A 19,595-nucleotide genomic window follows, 5' to 3' on the forward strand; every position below is an offset into this window, starting at 1 on the left:
TGATTGTCTGCGAGCGACGAGGGATGATAAGTGCAGGAGAGATCAACATGGCCCTTGCTCACTGTGTCAGGGGATAAACAGCTCGGTGCAAACAGCAATCCATCAACATGCACACTCATGGGTATCTAGCATACATACATACATAATTAATCCTCTAACAATGTAATAACAATATTCACGCTATTAATTACGTCATAATGTCACATGTTGTAATTATGTATGCATGCATTTTGAAATATTGTAAACATCTTGAATGCAATAGGTAATACATTTTGTAATATATGCTATAGGTTATTACATCTTGTAATAATGCAGTGGTAAACTGCAGGGGTTATGACAAAATAACATTTGATCAAGTAGTAAAGTGACACTTGATCTAGATGAAGACAGAAATTTTTGTGCATTATTACATAATGCATTGAATTATTATTCATCATACAAAAGTTGTAAGCCGCGGAAAAGTAGTACCCTTTTCATTATGTAACATTTTATTACAAAATGCGGCAATACCTTTTTCCTATCGAATTCAAGATGTTGCACCCGCATTTTACAAGTTATTACAAAATGTGGGTGTTATAAATTAATACATTTCAAATTAATGACATGTTGGCAAGTTATTACAAAAAACTTATTTTATTTATTATTTATTATGTAATGTGTTGTTACACATCCTTTCTAAATTAAGTTTGTGTTGGGGGCTCTTCTGGTGTTTTTCGTCGGAGGGCAGCCGTGGTCTCTCCATGTCCTTCTGTGCCTCCTCCAGAAGAGCCTCACTTCCTCTCGGAATCCATTGCTAACCAGCATGTACAGCACGGGGTCCACCACGCAGTTGAGGCTGGACAGGGCAAGCGTGCACGAGAAGTAGAAGTGCATGTTCTGCTCAAAGCGGCAGTAGCTGCTATCGGCATCGATGTTCTCGCTGAGGTAGAAGGCCAGCGAGCGCGCCAGCAGCAGGATGTGGTACGGCGCGAAGCAGATGGAGAAGATGCCGATGACGCCGAAGGAGAGCAGGCGGACCTTCTCCTTGGCCTGGGCGCTCAGGCCTGGGCTCTGGCCCACGGTGGCCAGGACCTTCCAGTAGCTCACCGCCAGCACAACCAGGGGCAGCAGGAAGCCCAGGCACACCCTCAGCAGGTTGAACAGCACCACGGGGCCCTTCATGGGGTATGTCTCATAGCACCGGTCATTGTTGTTAATCTCGTCGTGGGCATCTTTCAGGTTGTCGAAGACCAGCACCAGGCTGTGCAGCATCACCACCACGGCGGAGACGGACACGCACTGTCCCCAGGCGTAGCACGAGGTGCGCTGGGTCTTGAAGCGCAGCGGGAAGGTGACGACCAGGCAGCGGTCCACCGAGATGCAGCAGAGCAGGAAGATGCTGATGTACATGTTGGTGTAGTAGAAAAAGCCTGCGATGCTGCAGGAGATCGGGCCCAGCCTCCAGTGGTGGTGCTGATGGTAGTAGTTGATCCACAGCGGCATGGTGAGGATGAAGAGCAGGTCAGACAGGGACAGGTTCAGGAGGAAGATGCCCAGAATGTTTTGGCTCCTCACTTGCTGGAAGATGGGGCCCAGGGTGAGAAAGTTGAAGAGCAAACCCATGATGAACGCCACGATGTAGACAGCCATCAGGAAGTCGCTGATGTAGCTCTCTTGAATGTTCACACATGTTCCCACTGACGAGTTTGTTGTGATCTGTGGTGTAGTTGTGGACGGGCTCATTGTCTCAGTTTTTCAAGATTTCCTTTTCGATGTTCTCTTCACAGTCAAGTGTCTATCTGAAAATGTGAGACAGAAAGTAGTTTAAGAGGAACATACTACACAAAATACGACAGCAAAAAATGACATCCTAGCTCCTCCTATAATCACAAATGTAGTTAAATAAAAATGACTTTCCACCCAGAGCTCTGATGGGAGGTTTATAGTGATAAATGATGCCGCCATCTATTAAATTAATTTAGCGTTGTGCAAAGGTGATTTCCCCCTGTAAAACATTACTGATACCGTTATTCAATTTCACAGGTCATGGCCTACAGAGACAGAGATGGAGTCATATCACTATCTTGTCTCACTTTCAATTGGAACTGCTTTTTGGAATAATTGTTTTTGCCAAGGAACGTTAGTCCTTCTGTCGCCTGACTCAAATGCTGTGCATACAACGAAAGCCGCTCTGGTAAACGGTCGCGGTTTTATCAAAGCTGTGACAACAAATCAGAACTAACACCCCGTTTCAAAAAATAAGATGTGCAAACACGCGCTTCCTCCGCCCGAGTGATTATTTCATGTAAATGCTGCTTTTATATAATTGTTTCCAAAATTGCACATGGCTATTGCACTGCATGGTTTTGGGATGAGTGCCTGGTCAGGGCAGGACAGACTATCAGGCACTAAGTGGAAAATTAGCATTTTCCGATAATTCATTGTACAACTCAAAGCGCAGTCAGACGTCTTTTGTGCATGGACAAATTGATCAAAAGGTAGAGCACCGCATCAGTTTTCACTGTTTTACATGTAGTTTTGCTGAAAGGCATAGCGGGCTTGGTTTAATAATAACCCTAAGCGCTACTCGTAAAGCAGAATACATTTGGAACACCCCCCCCAAGTGCCAAATATTGTCAGATGTGTAGCCTGGTAAGGGATGAATGTGAATTTCACAGTGGTTTGAGATAAGATAATACAAGATAACACTACTAATCAAAAGACATGTATGTTAGGGGTTAATTCCTCCTTTCGGTGTCACTGACCAAGGCACTGGCAAAAGAGATGGAGTTGGTCCCCAGGATGGGTCAAATGCAGAGGGACAACTTTTGTTGTAACCTACTTGTACAATGACAATAAAGAGATACTCTATATATTCTATTCCACAGGGGAAGTTCAAAGTATGAAGAAGTGCTCTTTTAAAAGGTGCTTTTTGAAGAAGCGGTCCTATCTTGTGCTGACATAGAAATACAAATCAGCTAAAAATGAGCATGGCTGGCCACAAAGCCATCCGTCTGCTGTTTTATCAGGAGTGTGCAGTTTCAAATTGAAGTGTAAAGTAAAGAAGTCAAAATACTTTCTTACTGTACGTAGGTATTTAGCTACAAAATAAAATCGGAGGTAACTTGGAGCCAATGATGTTAGTGAAAGCCAGTTATAATGAGGTTCGTGTTCAAATAAAGGGTCAGATCAGCCAGTAAGCTAAGAATTAATCAAATAACCAGAATAAAATCAGAGCAAAAAAAAAAAGTCAGGATTTTTATTTTCTCCACAGCATTTACACTAAATCATTTTTACTTTTAATTTAATAGCAGCTACTTTAAGACTTTTACTCAACTAGAATTCTAATGAGTGACTTTCACTTTTACCAGAGTTGGTTTTTAAGACGATATCTCTACTTTTACTCAAGTGTGGCTTACTCTTCCCACCACTGAGTGTGATTACATCCTTAAATGCAAAGTGAAAAGTGCCCTGCAAACTTGGCCCTTTGGTTTATTGTAATTTTGATAATGCCTTCTGCCTTCGTGTGTATCTGTGTCTCTGATAAGATATTTGTGCTTCTCCCCCCTGCAGTGTTGTTTTCCAACACTCAGACGTGGTTGTGGTCTGCTCTTAGGGCCTGGTCGCCTAATGCCTCCATCTAATGCCATTATGCCATTAATGTCTGGGCAGAGATAGGATTTCACCATCCAAACTCAATAATGAAGAAGCCACAGTCTACAGCGGCCGATAATGTGTGTGTGTGTGTGTGTGTGTGTGTGTGTGTGTGTGTGTGTGTGTGTGTGTGTGTGTGTGTGTGTGTGTGTGTGTGTGTGTGTGTGTGTGTGTGTGTGCTTTTGTGGCCACTGGTGATTTGGAATGTAATTTAATGGACTTGAAGTTGGGAAACTACTGTATAACAGCCATTCAGACCTGACTGTAAGTATCATCTGTTGTGGCTGGGTGGGTTTTGGGGGGGAACTCTAGACCCACTGTTCGTCATCAGTCTGCATATTATGACTAAGTTCAACTCGGTCTTTCCGTCTGTGATAGAAACCGTTCTACTGCTTCTCCTTTTCATGATATTTTGTTCCCCCCCGGCCTTTCCCTCAGAAGTTTCCTACTTTTTTATCTGTTTATTCATGAATCAAATCATGTTGATGCTTCCATAAACCATAATAATCCCCGTGCACCCAGGTCCGGGTTTTCGAGGTATGTGTTTGTTACTGTTAGCAGGCGAGGGGCCGGCCCCGGTGCACATTAATCTTGCCGCGTCACCGCCACTGCTCCCGCGAGCCTGCAGTGAAGCTCCAGAGTGCAGTTTGTGTGCTACGCCGGCCAAATCTCCCAAAAGCGAAAGCTTTACGCCGCCGCAGGTTCACTCCCGATCGCCCCCCTATTTGAGCTTCGGCCTTGCTGCCTTGTTCCAGTAGAATTTCCACCCCCTTGGCATATCTCAAGCACGAATCGGCCGGGCCACAGATGGGGGGGGGGGGACCCCTACCACCAACACCATAAAGGAAGAAGATTTTCCATGACTGATTCCTAGATGTATTACAAGAACGATTCATGTCTCTGCAGGAAATGCATGTGCTCTCTGCAGCAACCCACTGGGTACGAGATGAAGACTGCGGGGGAGAGAGTTTGCTCGGGGTTTGGTCTTTTAAAAGTGGCCATCTACGGACTAAGCTTTTTTCAAGCATTTGTTGTATAGAATCCGTGCTTTTAAATCGGAATGTTTAAACATTTTGGGAGATTTTTTTTTCATCGAGTCTAATATTGCAAAAGGGTTGATTTTTGTTGGCTTGTTTTGTTTTGTTTTTTTAAAACAAACCATTCGAGACCGTGATGTAATTAATTCTAATTATACCAAAGGAGTATTGGAGTTCTTACCTGTTGTTTGTGGGATGGGATGGGATGTCTCTGCTACTCAAAATAGTCCAAAATGGTTTAATACCTTCCGACACATTCCAGGACCGACTGTCTCAAGCCGATAAGAGCTCCATCCTGGAAGTCAGGGAACAGGTTCTTCCAAAGGCTGATCCTTAAGAACTTCTGATCTCCGCCCGAGCCAGTCCGGTCTCGCACGATGTCCCCAGCTTGATTGACTACGGTTAAAAAAAAAAAAAAGGGGTGTTAAAAAAATAAAAACGGTGTGTAGGTTGTTTTGTTGGTCCTCCACTTCTGCTTCGGTTAAGACCTCGTTCTCTCTCAAGTGAACACCCGATTTCACCGTTAGAGCGAGAGAGAAGCAAAAAGGAAGATATATGACCACAGAGGAGGGCTCCCAGAGGAGGGAGGTTCTGCACATCGACAGGGAGGAAGCAGATATAAGGGGTGGAGGATAAGATAAACTGCGGCTGAAAGATCCAGACGCACATCTGCGTAAAATACCAGAGAGCAGAAAAAAAAAGGAAGGAAAATTAATTAGAACCTCCCATCAATTCTCAGTGTCGTAACACACCCGTATATAACTATATAACTAACTGAATAAGAAAGCTGAAAGCATTTGGGCAAAGAATATTCGGACATTAGTCACTTCCTAACCTTAAAGATAACTATCACATTCTTTCTTCATTGGCAAGAGCAAGTATTGTAAATTAGAACAGAGAAAAGTGTGTGTGTGTGTGTGTGTGTGTGTGTGTGTGTGTGTGTGTGTGTGTGTGTGTGTGTGTGTGTGTGTGTGTGTGTGTGTGTGTGTGTGTGTGTGAGGAGAGACTGGAATCTTGCCCGTCACGCTCCTGCCCCGATAGTGTTGGAGAAAATATATTCCCTCTTCGAAGGATCACCAAGTCTTTCAGTCGTTAGAGAAAACCTTTCTAACCTGTTTCAATCAATAACTAAGTCCAAGACCAAGTCCGAGAGCCCCTGGAAGCCCCGGTCCTTCTTCCCTGGATCCTTATATAATCTTATCTAAGCAAGTGGTCACAAAAGGACACATGGATCACAAAGAACTGTCAGAATGAACACAAAGAACAACCAGAGGCACACGAACAACAACATGAATGCAAACGGAAAAGTACAGGAGCAACATGTGTGCGCGACTGGTCACAAATAACTGTTTCCAACCAGAGGCGCCATATTATTTTAACAAGCGCCATATTATTTCTAACAATAGGCTTCTCGTCCTTACCGAAATCTTAATCCCACTCATATTAGCCTCGAACACATACAGGGTCTCGCCCAAGACCCTTCCCTGTCTATGCAGCTGTTGAGCTCAGGGGGGCTGGCTTCGGGGCACCTGGAGGCGCCTCGACGTAATACGGTCCCATCACACACACACACACACACACACACACACACACACACACACACACACACACACACGCACACACCACAAACGCCGTCTTTGAACGCACCCCAGCACCCTCCTGGTTACATTCCTCTCCTTTCCTCCCTCATTTACTGCCATAACTATGACAGGAAGAGGCCACGTGCTGAATTTCTTTTCCTGGACCTGATTAACTCCGTTTTTCAAAATATGTTGTCATCCAATGTTTATGTTTCCGTGTAAATGTTGTTTGGTTCTATGTTTATTCGTCTCACCCGTGGTGAAGCTCCCCATCTTGGAGTCGTGATAAGTTGTTTATAGACCCAAACATAGTAAATAGTTCTCCAAAGAGGGGGATTGGTGGTGGTTCTGTGTAACAAAAAGCTGTGCTCTCATCCCACAGGTCGTCCACAGGACAGAGTTATTGCTGCAGTTCTTGACGATTAAAGAAATAATAAAGAGTTGCATTGCAGGTTGAGAAGTTGAACTCCACTTGCAGAATAACTCCTAGATGCTAGATGCAATAGCATACAAATACTCTGGGTTGTATTCCTAGCATGCTGACAGCACAGGTTTAAAAAAAAATAATAATAATAAAAATAAAAAAAGAAGAACAGAGAAAAGTAAAAATTGTATTTAGTCTTTTCTCAGGCCTGTTCAGATTCGGTTTGGATTTGGGATTTAGGATTACGCTTAGTGGCCTGACAAATTAAGTGATTTTTCAAACAAAGAAAAAATAATAACATGCAAACCCACCTTCATACTCCTCAAATTGTATTTATCGATTTCCAAAAAAAGCCTAAAGCAATGCACAGGAGCTATAGGCTAGTTGATCCCATCTGCAGCCATGCATTGAGCTAACACATGTAGCATGGAGCCTGTGGCTGTCTCTGGACTGTACTGGACACACAGGGATGAAATTATTATTGAAATTAAAATAGAACATTTTCATTTAAACCTTCTCGATCTCCTCCTCTGAATTCGGGAAGGAGACACAAAACCAATTTCCAAAAAAAATTACTGTCCTTTAAAAATGAACCAACAATACATTTCTAGATAATATTCTTTCAGGTTTTATATTATTAAATGTACCTTGCATCCGCATAATTTATATGTCATATTTCATACAGTTCATTGATGACTCACATTTATTAAAAGGACCAGTCTGCTTTAAGACGCGCACCACATTAGGCCTGCGAGCCTCCAGTTATGTTACACTGTGTATTATTCATTCATAATTCACTAATCATACTAAGCGATATTATGTCAATGACCAAGACCATCCCCCTCTTCCACCAGATTATCCTACAGTTTTTGTGTAACATAATGGCTGAAATGTCCAGATGAGAGAACGGAAAGAATTTGAGAAAATCCCTCTCCCTTCAGCGACGAACGCACAGAGAATCCTGGCTAAATATTTATGTGATCTTGGTTTACACACACTCTGCTGCTCTATACCAGCCATTGTCAAGAGGACGTTCAAAGAATATGAAATAGCCATGCGTCATCTGTTCATTTCTTTACAGCAGATGCAAATGTCATGTGAATTGAACTGCACACCTGTGCTGTTTAAAATGTCCACGTGTTAAAACAGCACAGGACCGCCAAAGGGTTGATTTATACCTGGGGGGGCGAATTCACAAAAAGGATTGCGTGGCTTTTGCGGCTGCTAAACCTGCACAAATAAAACAAGAAGAAACCGTGTTATTCTCAGAGGGTGAAATGCACCCCGAACTGCGCTGCTAAGCAAATAGCATCTCGGTGCTCCGGTGCTATTTGCACGTATTTAAATGAGGTATTATGCATAGATTTGGCGAAAAATTAGCCCGTATCTATGCAAATGAGCCTCACCGCAAAAAAAGTCTAATTCACAAACACCAGCGCTGATAGCCACACGCAGTCAGAGTTCAGAGAATTGGTGGTAACTGAAGTGCATTTATAAGGGGTGTCCCGTTGGAAAAGCTTGTGAGGCAACGTGCAATATTTTTTCTTTTGTCCTCCACTTCAAATCATGCCATCTTCTTTTCACTTAAATTCCTCGCCTGAAGTTTTGAGGAATGCCTCTGCACCTCGCCGGTCGCGACGCATTCTGAATATTTCCTTTTTCTCCTTCTCTCTGCCATTGTCCTGCCTACCGTGTTCTTCGCGCAAAGCCACCAATTATACTTTACCACAGGGGTAATTGCAATTAGACGTAAAACAGGGGCAAATTGCACGCAGCCGCAAAAATTTATGGCCGTGTTTGCGCTGTGATATCATAAGCGCAATATATTTTGTGAATCAGACCTTGAGATGAGACAGATAGCGGTTGCAAGTGATTGCAATTCATGGTGCTATCAGCAGCTGCAATCCATTCTTGGTGAATTCGCCCCAAAGAATGCTATTTGAAATATATTTTTCCGTAAGTGTTGAAAGGATCACAAATGGATCATGAATCACCAAACTTGTAATAAGCCCCTATTTTTTTTATTAGAATCTTTGGATGTGTAAGTGATTCTCAAAGTCATTGAATCATTATCCAACCCAAAATTAAATCATTAAACCGTTTTGTTTTTTTCTATACCTTTACACCATAATATACAAAAACATACAAATAAAAACATTTCCATCTAATGAGCTTGTGGAGCTTGTGTGCTGCCACTCTGATCCTGGGTCCCCAATTACCTACAGTAGATCCAGGTCAGGTGTGGCTGCTCAAACCCCACCATCCCCACACCACAGAGCTCCAACACCAGTTTTTCCGCCAATGACTCTGCCTCTGTCTGGAAAGGGTTCACACAAATCACGAACCTCAAACCAAAAACACCTCACTCCATGAATAACTCACGCCTGGCCAATGACCTGAACAACTTCTACTGTCGCTTTGAAAGGCCATGGGACAGTCCTGACACCATCCCCCGTTTCACCTTCCACCAGCCAAAGCCTTCCAGCTCCACCTCCCCCACCACAGCAGGAGACTGGACCTCTTCCCACCTACTCAACTCAGAGCCCCCCCACCTCCTCCTCCCCCACCAAAGTGACGACTCTTTCAATCCTGGAGAGGGATGTCAACAGGCTCTTCAAGAGGCAGAACCCCCGCATAGCAGCCGGACCAGACTGTGTCTCTCCATCCACCCTGAAGCACTGTGATGATCAGCTGTCTCCGATGTTCACAGACATTTTCAACACCTCACTGGAGGCATACCATGTACCAGCCTGCTTTAAATCCTCCACCATCATCCCAGTCCCAAAGAAGCCAGGGACCACAGGGCTTAATGATTACAGACCCGTCGCCCTGACCTCTGTGGTGATTTAGTCATTTGAACGCCTTGTGCTTTCCCACCTCAAATCCATCACAGACCCTCTCCTGGACCCCCTGCAGTTCACCTACAAAGCCAACAGGTCCGTAGGCGATGCAGTAAACTTGGCCCTACACTTCATCCTCCAGCAGCTGGACTCTTCAGGAACCTACGCCAGGATCCTGTTTGTTGATTTCAGCTCCGCCTTTAACACAATCGTCCAAGCACTTCTGTAGGACAAGCTCTCCCAGCTGAGCGTGCCTGACTCCACCTGCAGGTGGATCACGGACTTCCTGTCTGACAAGAAGCAACATGTGAAGCTGGGAAAACACGTCTCTGACTCCCGGACCATCAGCACCGGTTCCTCTCAAGTCTGCGTTTTTTTCTCCTCTGCTCTTCTCCCTGTCAACCAACAGCTGCACCTCCAGCCACCAGTCTGTCAAGCTCCTGAAATTTGCGGACGACACCACCCTCATTGGGCTCATCTCTGGTGGGGATGAGTCCGCCTACAGGTGGGAGATTGACCATCTGGTGACTTGATGCAGCCACAACAACCTGGAGCTCAACACTGTAAAGACAGTGGAGATGGTTGTAGACTTCAGAAAGAATGCTGCCCCACTCACCCCCATCACCCTGTGTGACTCCCTAGTCGACTCTTTGGAGTCCTGCCGCTTGCCGCCTGCCGGACCTCAAGTGGGAGCTGAACATCAGCTCCATCGTCAAGAAAGCCCAGCCGAGGACGTGCTTCCTGCGGCAGCTGTGGAAATTCAACCTGCCAGAGACGATGATGGTGCACTTCTACACCTCCATCACTGAGTCCGCTCTCACCTCCTCCATCACCATCTGGTACGCTGCTGCCACCGCCAAGGACAAGGGCAGACTGCAGCGTGTCATTCGCTCTGCTGAGAAGGTGATTGGCTGCAATCTCTGCCATCTCTCCAGGACCTGCACGCCTCCAGGACCCTGAGGCGTGCAGGTAAGATTGTGGCTGACCCCTCCCACCCCGGACCCAAACTGTGAAACTCTTCCCTCTGGCAGGAGGCTGCGCTCCAACAAGGCCAAAACCTCCTCGTCACAAGAACAGTTTCTTCCCGTCTGCAGCTGGCCTCATCAACAAGGCCCCCACCCTGCTACGCCTTAAACGAAATGAGTATGTCAATGTGTTACGTTAACGCACATTCCTCATTCTCTGGACTTTGTCCGTGAACATTGCACCTTCTGTTACACTTTATACTGAGCATTTATACATTCCTGCACAAACTCAAGCTTTATTAAAAATAAATAAAAATAAAACAAAAAAAACAAAAAAACACTGCCTTAGTTTTCATATGCTTATATATTTCATCAGTATTTTACTTATTGTTTTACATTTATGTTTCATGTATGCACCGAACACCAAGACAAATTCCTTCTTCGTGTAAACTTACTTGGCAATAAAGACTTCTGATTCTGAATCTGATTCTTTTCACCATAGCATACAGCATATTAACATCAAACACCAATAAAACAAAGACTTTTCTTTTAGATCGGAAACCTTTTGTCCATATGTCACAGAGGAGCTTACCACAATATAAGTGACATAAGGAGGATCGCTGTCCTGGCAAGTGGCTCATCACTCCAGTCCCAGACTAATCACAGAATGGTAAACAATGGACGATCCAAGTTATGGTGCAGTACATATGGGAATACGAAATGAGAAGTAGATCATTATTATTATTACCCTAAAGCTCACATGGTGTACGGCTGAGCTATACAATTAGATCTGTCATTTGTTTACCTCTAGAGCAAAAAAACAAAAAAAACAAGTTGCATGAGGTGACACTAGACTCCCTCCCTGCAAGAGGTGGAGCAGAAAATAAATGAGGGGGGTGGGGCGCGGGGGCGGGGGCGGGGGGGTGTCAGAGGCTTGTACGACAAAAGAAAAATATGCAAAAACAAATCAATTAGCCCACGGGATCTGACTGACATCCATACAGGGCAGAACACAGGTTTTCTCTCTATGGTATGATACATCACACCAATCATTTTTCATAGAATACATGATTTGTCACACGATAATGACGTGAGGAAAAACTTGGTCAAAATACAAAAACATCAGTTACTATATACCTGTCTGAGTAGCCAGTATATGTCATACAACTTATGTGTATGTGTCTATTTGCGTGTGTGTGTGCGTGCGTGTGGGCGTGTCTCCACTGACGGTGGCCTCGGATGTCCCAGATGGGTTAAGAGGGGTTAGGGCGGGACCGCATGACAGGGGCTGATGCATGGCTTCGCAAGTTGTGTCGCATACTGGCTGGTAATTGATGACCGAGAGCGTCATGTTTAAATGTCAACCAGCCATTTGCATTTAAGAGGCACCGTCCTCACGTCTAAATGACTTCGCTCAGTCCCATTTGGTAGGCCCCCGTGCCCTCACCGGGGTGTGCGCTCTCAAGTCCTCTTCACCGGACGCCGTGGATAAAGTTAGATCAAAGCGTGATTCAGAGAAAAGATATAGTGCTAATGTGACGCCGCAAACACGCTCACAAAGGTTTGCTGCTGTGTGCAAATTGACCTTGTTTCGTGTCCGATCGCAATTATCCAACGTGGCAAGGCAAATAATCTCGCGGCATCGATGGCTGTGTGGAGCCTGACACGGGACACACGCCTTTTCTGTTTTGTTAAATTAGGGAAAGGAGTAGAATAAATTAATCTAAAATAATTGAGATGCACTGCTTTTATTTGTGGAAACGGGACACGGGCACGCGCAGCGGAGTGCATATGGGTAATGGAGAGTCTCCATTCTATTCCATTCTCCACGGGGTCTGATCGTACGTGGGGCGAAGGCATTGAAGTTGCTTTTTTTTTTTTTTTTTTTGCTTGGCGCAATTACCAGCAGCTCTCTGCAGACAGTAATAATTTCACTCCCACAGTGTGTAGCTATTACAGCTGGTGCTTGTGTGATGTTTTTTTGCATCAGGCTCGTTTGCACAGAAAGGGGCCAATTTTTGCGCCAAATTGGACGGTTGCTTTTAGTGTTATTTGCGCGGCTTTAGCGGCCGCAAAAAGCCGCGCCATCTTTTCGTGAATTCGCCCCATTAGTCGTAATAATAGCAGAGGGAAGTAACCGCGGCAGCGATGGCCCTCCATTTTTGTCCGAGAGCGGGAAAGTAAGAGACAGGCGGGGACCGTGTTGTTTGGTGCAGAGGACTGGAAAGAGTGGGAGTAAGTAGAGGGAGGGCAGAGAGCCCCTCTTTCAGCCGGAGCATCTGGTTGAAGTGCCCTCGAGGCCCAGTGAAAACGACCCCCCCCCACCCCCTCCAGCCCCGAGGTACGAGGTCCACTCATGTGCCATCCAGCGCGCGAGGCATCGTATATGTAAATGCCGTGTTGGTGCTCAGTCTACCACGAAAAATTGGCTGTGAGGATGAATAAAGCCTCGTTTCTACGGTAGACGTCGCATGCATGCACGCATGATAATAGAGAGAGCTTGTTGGAAAAGGGGATGAAAAAGAAAAAGGCACACCATTCGTTGGATAGATCGACTCCTAAGCCAGCAGCAAGCTGATGTGATTGTCCATGCTACTATTCAAAACCTGCAGTCACTGGCACCAAATATGTCCAGTCGTGTATTGGATGATTTTAATCTCTGCAGCTTGAGATTTGAGAGTAACTTCCATCAGTGCAATACTACACGGCAAAATCATTTTTCTAGACCTTTGCTATGGATGGGCAAAGTAAATGTTTATTGATTTTAAGAGTGTGTCCGACCCACTCAGACTGTCTTGGGAGGACAGGGTGGAAATTGTGGGGACTATCTTGGCAACGATATTATTAAGGACTTGGATGCCTGGATGTTAACACAGAGGCATTGCAGAGGCCGCCACCGCCTCTTAAGGGAGATGGAAATGTTTTGAATGTCATTTATTAAAGCTGTGTGGACATTTACACCAGTCATTTTCAACCTTTCCCAGATCAAGGACCCTTCATTTGAAACACACTAGGCAACAGACTCTTTGAGACTATTTTTCTCTCTCCGGGACTCCAGTCTGAGAAGATTTGTATCGTTAGATATGATTTAGTCCCAACGTCCATACCTGTCAAGTTATGGAGATAACGTTTGTGCTCGGATCAAAACAGTCATTATTGCACAGTCTATAATGGTGCGAATGTCTTGTAAAAAAACAAAAAAAACAAACTGAGTCGTTGAACAAGTTGTCATTTTACTGGGGACCCCCTGGGACGTCTTGTAGGACCCCTGGGTGGTCCCCGGACTCCACTTTGAGAATCACTGCAATGTTAAGAACAGAAACCAATTAAAGTTGTTCACGTCAAAAGATTATTGGCAAGCAGCGGCCCAGCCTTTCTCTGTCTGGCATCAGGGAAATTGCCAAATGCTGGCGCCTGAACTGAACTGAACCGAACCAAACTGAACTGAACTGAACCGCTAATGATTTCGTGGGAGAAAAGCAACGTCCTGCCGAGCTGCCAATGGAAAATGGATCAATTACCACAGAGCAGTGATCCTCGTTTCATTACTCTGCGTTATTCGGTGTTTGTCTTTTGACCATTAAAAAAAAAAATCTTTAGACTCGACGGCCGTTAAATCTTTTACAGTCAGTCCATTAGTCTGCAGGAGACGTCGGCAAAGAAAACAGAATGTGAACGACTTACGGTAACGTTTGAATGAATGAAGCAGCCAGGGACACCAAGATAATATTGTCAAAGGTTTGTATTATTGTTTGTTACAAATTCTATGATCATCCGACCGCATCGTGTACATTTCTCCACAAATATTTGACACTAAACTAAGGGTATAACGTACTACTAATCGGTCGACATGGGTTGTCTAGATAAATCTACTTTACAGAAACATGCACCATCATACTGTTGAATGGAGTTGAGTCTATGAAGTCACAATGAGCGATCCATTACCACTCCTAGACCATGCATTCAAATACGTTGTGCTTCACCGGGTGCTTGTGCTTGTCTCATATCACATCAAAAGGCTAAAACCCTGGCAGGAAATAGCAGCACAGACGGACAGCTCTTAACTCAGGGGGAGGGGAGTAGAAGCATTTTTTCCTTCCATCGTGCCGACAGCCATTGCAACGTATTCATTGTAAACCGTCGCTTAAAAACTGACAGGCCAGTCATCCGCCCACTGGAAAAACAAAATCCCGACGCTGGGACCCATCGTGGAACGGTTTGATCCCAAGTGTCGAAAGTAATGCAACGAGAACGATTTCACACTTTCGTGAGAGAAGCCCCCATATTGGGCAGCTTTGGCGTCACGAAAACAGCCCTTCCAGTTAATTAAAAAAATAATAATAATAATCGAGACAGGCATTTTACCAGGGTGCAACTATAAATAAAGAGTTGAGGCCCCAGACCTTAGTAATCACCAGCGTTGAGGAAGTGTTTCATCATTGTAAAAAAAAATGTCTTTATCATTGAGGACAGAGTAGCGGCTGTTGAGTGCAGAGAGGAGGGAGAAGGCCACAGCAATTCCACCCACACCAACACTATTACACTAAAGGCAACATGAACACACAACCCTAATATGCTCTTTGAAACAACAACACACACACACACACACACACACACACACACACACACACACACACACACACACACACACACACACACACACACACACACACACACACACACACTCTCACACCAAAAGCCAATGGCACATTCATTTTATCCTTATTGCTCCTCATTCCTATTGAAAGGCAAAAAAAATGAGGAAGTTACTTGCAGCATTTATGAGACACTGTTTTTATTGAGTCTGACTAAAGTTGCTGCAGCTAAACTCTTCGGCGCCATTGGCTCAACAGGATCCTCAGGCTCCCCGGGGGGTCCTGCCGGACGCAGAACGTTCTTTTGGGAAACAGTTGCTAAGATCATCATGATAATTCAATATCAGTGAAGGCGTGAAAGGGTTTTTTTTGGGGCTTGGGTTTATAAACGAGTAAGTATATCAATCGCTCGTAAAGAAAATACTATACAGACACTATACATTCTCTAGAAAATACACCGGTTCAGTCGGGGGAGATGTAGCCGTCGTTGAAACCCCAAAGGTCTGAAACAACATTGTTTTTTGCATCGAGGCGGAGAGACACCGCCGCCCGGATGTCTCCTCCCTCCTTGCCTCCTATCTGCCGGGCTCGCCAAAGAGTCCCCACGTCTCCTTTTCTCAGAGGATGCTGACCCTCTCGGTGAGCCCCTGCATGTCGGCGTCCTCCTCCTCCTCCTCCTCCTCGCCGCCCTCTTCGTCCGAGGCGGGCGCGGCCGGCGGGGGCACGAGGTGGGCGGGGTACGGCAGGGTGTGGTCGCGGGCGAACAGTTGCCAGCGGCTGTCGTCGCTCTCGTGCGTGATGTAGCGCTCGGCGAGCTTCGTCTCCAGCTCCCGCAGATCCAGCCATGTCTGGTAGTCCTGAAGGAGCGGGCGGAGGAAGGAGGAATCAACAAAGGAGACGGGAATCCAAGGCGGTCGTCTTGTGATCAGTTCATAGCTTTTTTTTTTTTTTTTTTTTTTAATAACTTTAGATCAGTGATTCTCCATTTTTTTTTTCATATCAATGACCCTCGATTGTATGCACATTAGGCCACGGACCCGATTTCATAAGATTTAGTCTCTGGGACCCCGATTTCTATTGTCAGATATGATTTATTCCAGACTTCCAATCTATACTATAGTTCGGGATATGAGAGTGAAACTATGATCGAAACAGTTATTATCGTATTCTCTAATGGTGCTAATGGTGTTAATCAAACAATGGTGAAGTTTAACTATTAACTATCATTTTGCTGGGGACCCCCTGGAACATCTCAAAGGACCCCTGAGGGGGCCCCGGACCCCATGTTGAGAACCACCGGTTTTGATCTAGATGGTTTTTGTGTGAGTCCTTACATCTGCAGAGTTTATAAATTTGTGCGTGTGTGTGTGTGTGTGTGTGTGTGTGTGTGTGTGATGTGTGCGTGCGTGTCTGAGCTTTTATCGTTACCTGTAAGTATGTGTGGCTAAGACTTTTGTCGACACTGAAGCGTTTCCTCATCTTCACCTGCAGCAGGTTGTTGATCAGATCAATAGCTGGGAAAACAAACACACAGAGCTGTTATTATCCACGCGGCACCGTACACAACACAATGCACCGTGCGGAGACCGCACACGGTTCATTAAAATATCCTAACCGAGGCGAGCTCGTCTTTGTTTTTGTTTTTCCAGTTAAAAAATGAGTTCCAAACAACAAACCTGGTTGGGGTTTGTTATAAAATGGCGATGCCCTGCGGTGGGTTTTTTTTATTAAACACCCGCCTTCCTCATCCACCCACCGCCCTCTGCTTCACATTCATCCGAGGCGCTCGTGAACCGGGACGGAAACCGCTCGTCTCACCGTCGCTGGAGATCTGCTTCCAGGGGTTGGGGGGGTACATAAAGGCGGCGTTGTGGATCTGGTCGTTGATGTCCTCGTCCTCGTTGAAGGGGAAGGTTCCGCTGAGGCTGACGTACATGATGACGCCCACCGACCACATGTCCAGCGAGCGGTTGTAGCCCTGGTTCAGGAGGACCTCGGGGGCCAGGTAGGCCGGGGTCCCCACCACCGAGCGGCGGAAGGACTTCTCCCCGATGATGCGGGCGAAGCCGAAATCGCACAGCTTCACCTGGAGGGCGGGGGGGGAGGGGAGGAGGAATACAGCATGAGGAGGGTGTGAAACCGACGGAATGATGGTGAGTGCGGAGATGATTAGATATGGGAGTGTGCGCGCCAGGGAGGGAAAATATGTGTGTGAGCGGGGATGGAAAGAGCTCGGGGTGTACCGCTCCGGGTGAGTGGCGAGACACTGGAGGGATTGAAGAGGGAAGAGGGGAAGATGAGAGAGGGAGAGCGAGCTGAAAGAGGGGAGAGAGTGATCAGACAGAGGAGGGAGGCATTTTAGAGGGAACAAATAAAAGTTAGCATAGTTGGCTGAGTGACGCACCTACTGCCAAGGGCTCAAGTATGAAGAAACTTTAAGTGGCTCCTCGGCTGTGCAAGGAAACTTAGTGTGTCTGGTGCTCGCGAGTGTGCGCGTGTGGGTGTGTGTTAAGCGTCACCTGAGGAAAAGGTTCAGCGGATGCGAGTAGCACATTTTCCGGCTTCAGGTCACAGTGAACAATGTTCTTGAAATGAAGGTGTCTCAGAGCGGCTAGAATCTGCACACACACACACACACACACACGTACAGGGTTACGTACATGACTAGAAAACCACAAAAAACAGACGGTTAAAAAATACAGTTCCACTTCCACTTTTGTTTAACTAATAATGCAGAGCCACAGTGACATCAACCGTCGGCTTCCTTGACGTATTTCAAAGGGCATTGTTTTTTTCATTTCAACACGTCATTAGATTGTTAAAATGATAATCACTGTGGTCACCACAGGTGGGATTAATAAATCGAGAGTAGCGAGGAATACTAACAGAGAAATAAAAAGCGTGTGAAAAATGAGGCAATGCTCATGCAAGGATGCATTCATAAAAACAAACACACACACACACACACACACACACACACGTACACACACGTATACACACGTACACACACGTACACACACGTACAAATGCACAAGCACCTGTGTAATGAGGAACTTGGTGAGTCTCTCGGGCAGTCTTCCTTTTTCGCTGGAAAGGATCATTTCCAGCATGTCGCCGTGGAGCTTCTCCATCACCACAAACACTTTCTCCGGCGTCTCGAACATGCACTCCAGGTTGACGATGCCAAGGTGCCGCAGGCTCTGAGAGACAACGAAGAATGGGAAATTAAACACAAGGAAAAAACGCAGGAGAGACGTATAACATTGGAAATTCCGAAGTGTCGGGGGGAACAGCTCCCGAAAGCAGCAAACAGGAAGCAGAGGGTTGCTGTTGTTGTTGGTGTCAGAAACCGTCTTAGTACAGAAAGTGTAAACACGACGGTCGTAACTCGACTCGATGGGGGTGTCTCCATCTCCTGGTGGAGAACGGCCATTTCATTTACTGCTATGGAATACTGTGTTTTTTGTGTGTTTGTGTGCGTGCGTGTGTGCGCGTGTGTGCGCGTGTGTATGCGTGGGTGCGTGCGCGCGTACCTGCAGGATGGCCACCTCGTTCCGCAGCTGGCTCTCCTGCTTGGTGGGGAAGCGCAGTTTGTCGATCACCTTCACCGCGACGTCCCGTCCAGTTTTTCGGTGTTTACCTGATGAGGATGAAGGAGGGGAGAAAAACACCGATAATATACCGTGCGGCTCCAGTGGCCGCCGTGTTGCTCAAAAATGACATAAATATGCCATAAATATGCCATAAATATATCTACAATCCACATTGGCACATTCCTGCTTTATTCAAATTTTAAAACTTATTTTAATATTTTGTGATGTATATTATGTACACTGTATAGTGCTTTTAGCGATTGTTCTTATTTTTTCTGTTCTAATCTTTGTAAAAAACAATGTTTTATTACATACTGGATGTCTTACTATTTTATACACGTCTCACTATTTTACTACCGATTACTCATTATTCTACTTACACTTGCTGTACTGTTATGCACACAACAAACAAACGACCGGAACTTGATATGTCGTACCTCCGTACACCACGCCAAACTGCCCCGAGCCCAGGACCTCGTCAGCAAAGATCTGGTACACCATACCGATATCCTTCAGGAGGAAATAAAAAAAAAAGAGCAATGACAGAAACATCCACATTGACCATCGTGCTCGTTGTTGTTGGACCATTCACATGGGAAAAAAAAAATGCTGAGGAGAGTAAACACGCACCACATTCTCCTGGATCTGGCTGTTGGAGACGGAAATGCTGACTGAGGCTTGTCCTGGAAGAAAAGAAAATAAACAATAGGTACGTTTATCATCATTTCCAACCTCTTTGGGTCCACTTCCAACTCATCTATATTGGATTATTCGTTGAAGTGAGAAAAATTTACAACTTTACTTTTGATCTTCTCAACTGATTTTTGTACGTTTTTTATGTTAGGCTTAATGTTTTTTCTCTGAGCGTTGGTGAGTTTTTCCATACCTGTCTGAGGGCTTGCGGGCAACATGAAAAATCTATCTATCT

General features: G+C 45.4%; 2 protein-coding genes across 2 annotated transcripts in view; both read right to left on the reverse strand.

Annotated features, from left to right (window-relative positions):
* Nucleotides 1–675: 675 nt before the first annotated feature.
* Nucleotides 676–1,722, reverse strand: gpr184 (G protein-coupled receptor 184; the record flags this gene model as incomplete). Its single annotated transcript, XM_080006641.1, has 1 exon — nucleotides 676–1,722. One exon carries the CDS (start codon nucleotides 1,720–1,722, stop codon nucleotides 676–678), a length of 1,047 nt encoding a protein of 348 aa, XP_079862767.1.
* Nucleotides 1,723–14,213: 12,491 nt separating this feature from the next.
* prkd2 (protein kinase D2) overlaps nucleotides 14,214–19,595 on the reverse strand; it is a 29,609-nt gene continuing 24,227 nt past the window's right edge. Inside the window, exons 12-19 of the mRNA XM_080007046.1 lie at nucleotides 19,298–19,350; nucleotides 19,105–19,177; nucleotides 18,608–18,714; nucleotides 18,113–18,274; nucleotides 17,594–17,692; nucleotides 16,893–17,160; nucleotides 16,503–16,588; nucleotides 14,214–15,931 (exon numbers count right to left, since the gene is read on the reverse strand). Of these exons, the coding sequence (XP_079863172.1) occupies nucleotides 15,692–15,931; nucleotides 16,503–16,588; nucleotides 16,893–17,160; nucleotides 17,594–17,692; nucleotides 18,113–18,274; nucleotides 18,608–18,714; nucleotides 19,105–19,177; nucleotides 19,298–19,350 (1,088 nt within the window). The 3' untranslated portion in view covers nucleotides 14,214–15,691. The remainder of the gene's footprint in view (nucleotides 15,932–16,502; nucleotides 16,589–16,892; nucleotides 17,161–17,593; nucleotides 17,693–18,112; nucleotides 18,275–18,607; nucleotides 18,715–19,104; nucleotides 19,178–19,297; nucleotides 19,351–19,595) is intronic.

This window comes from Zeus faber (genome assembly GCF_960531495.2).
Source record: "Zeus faber genome assembly, chromosome: 9".
NCBI lineage: Eukaryota > Metazoa > Chordata > Actinopteri > Zeiformes > Zeidae > Zeus > Zeus faber.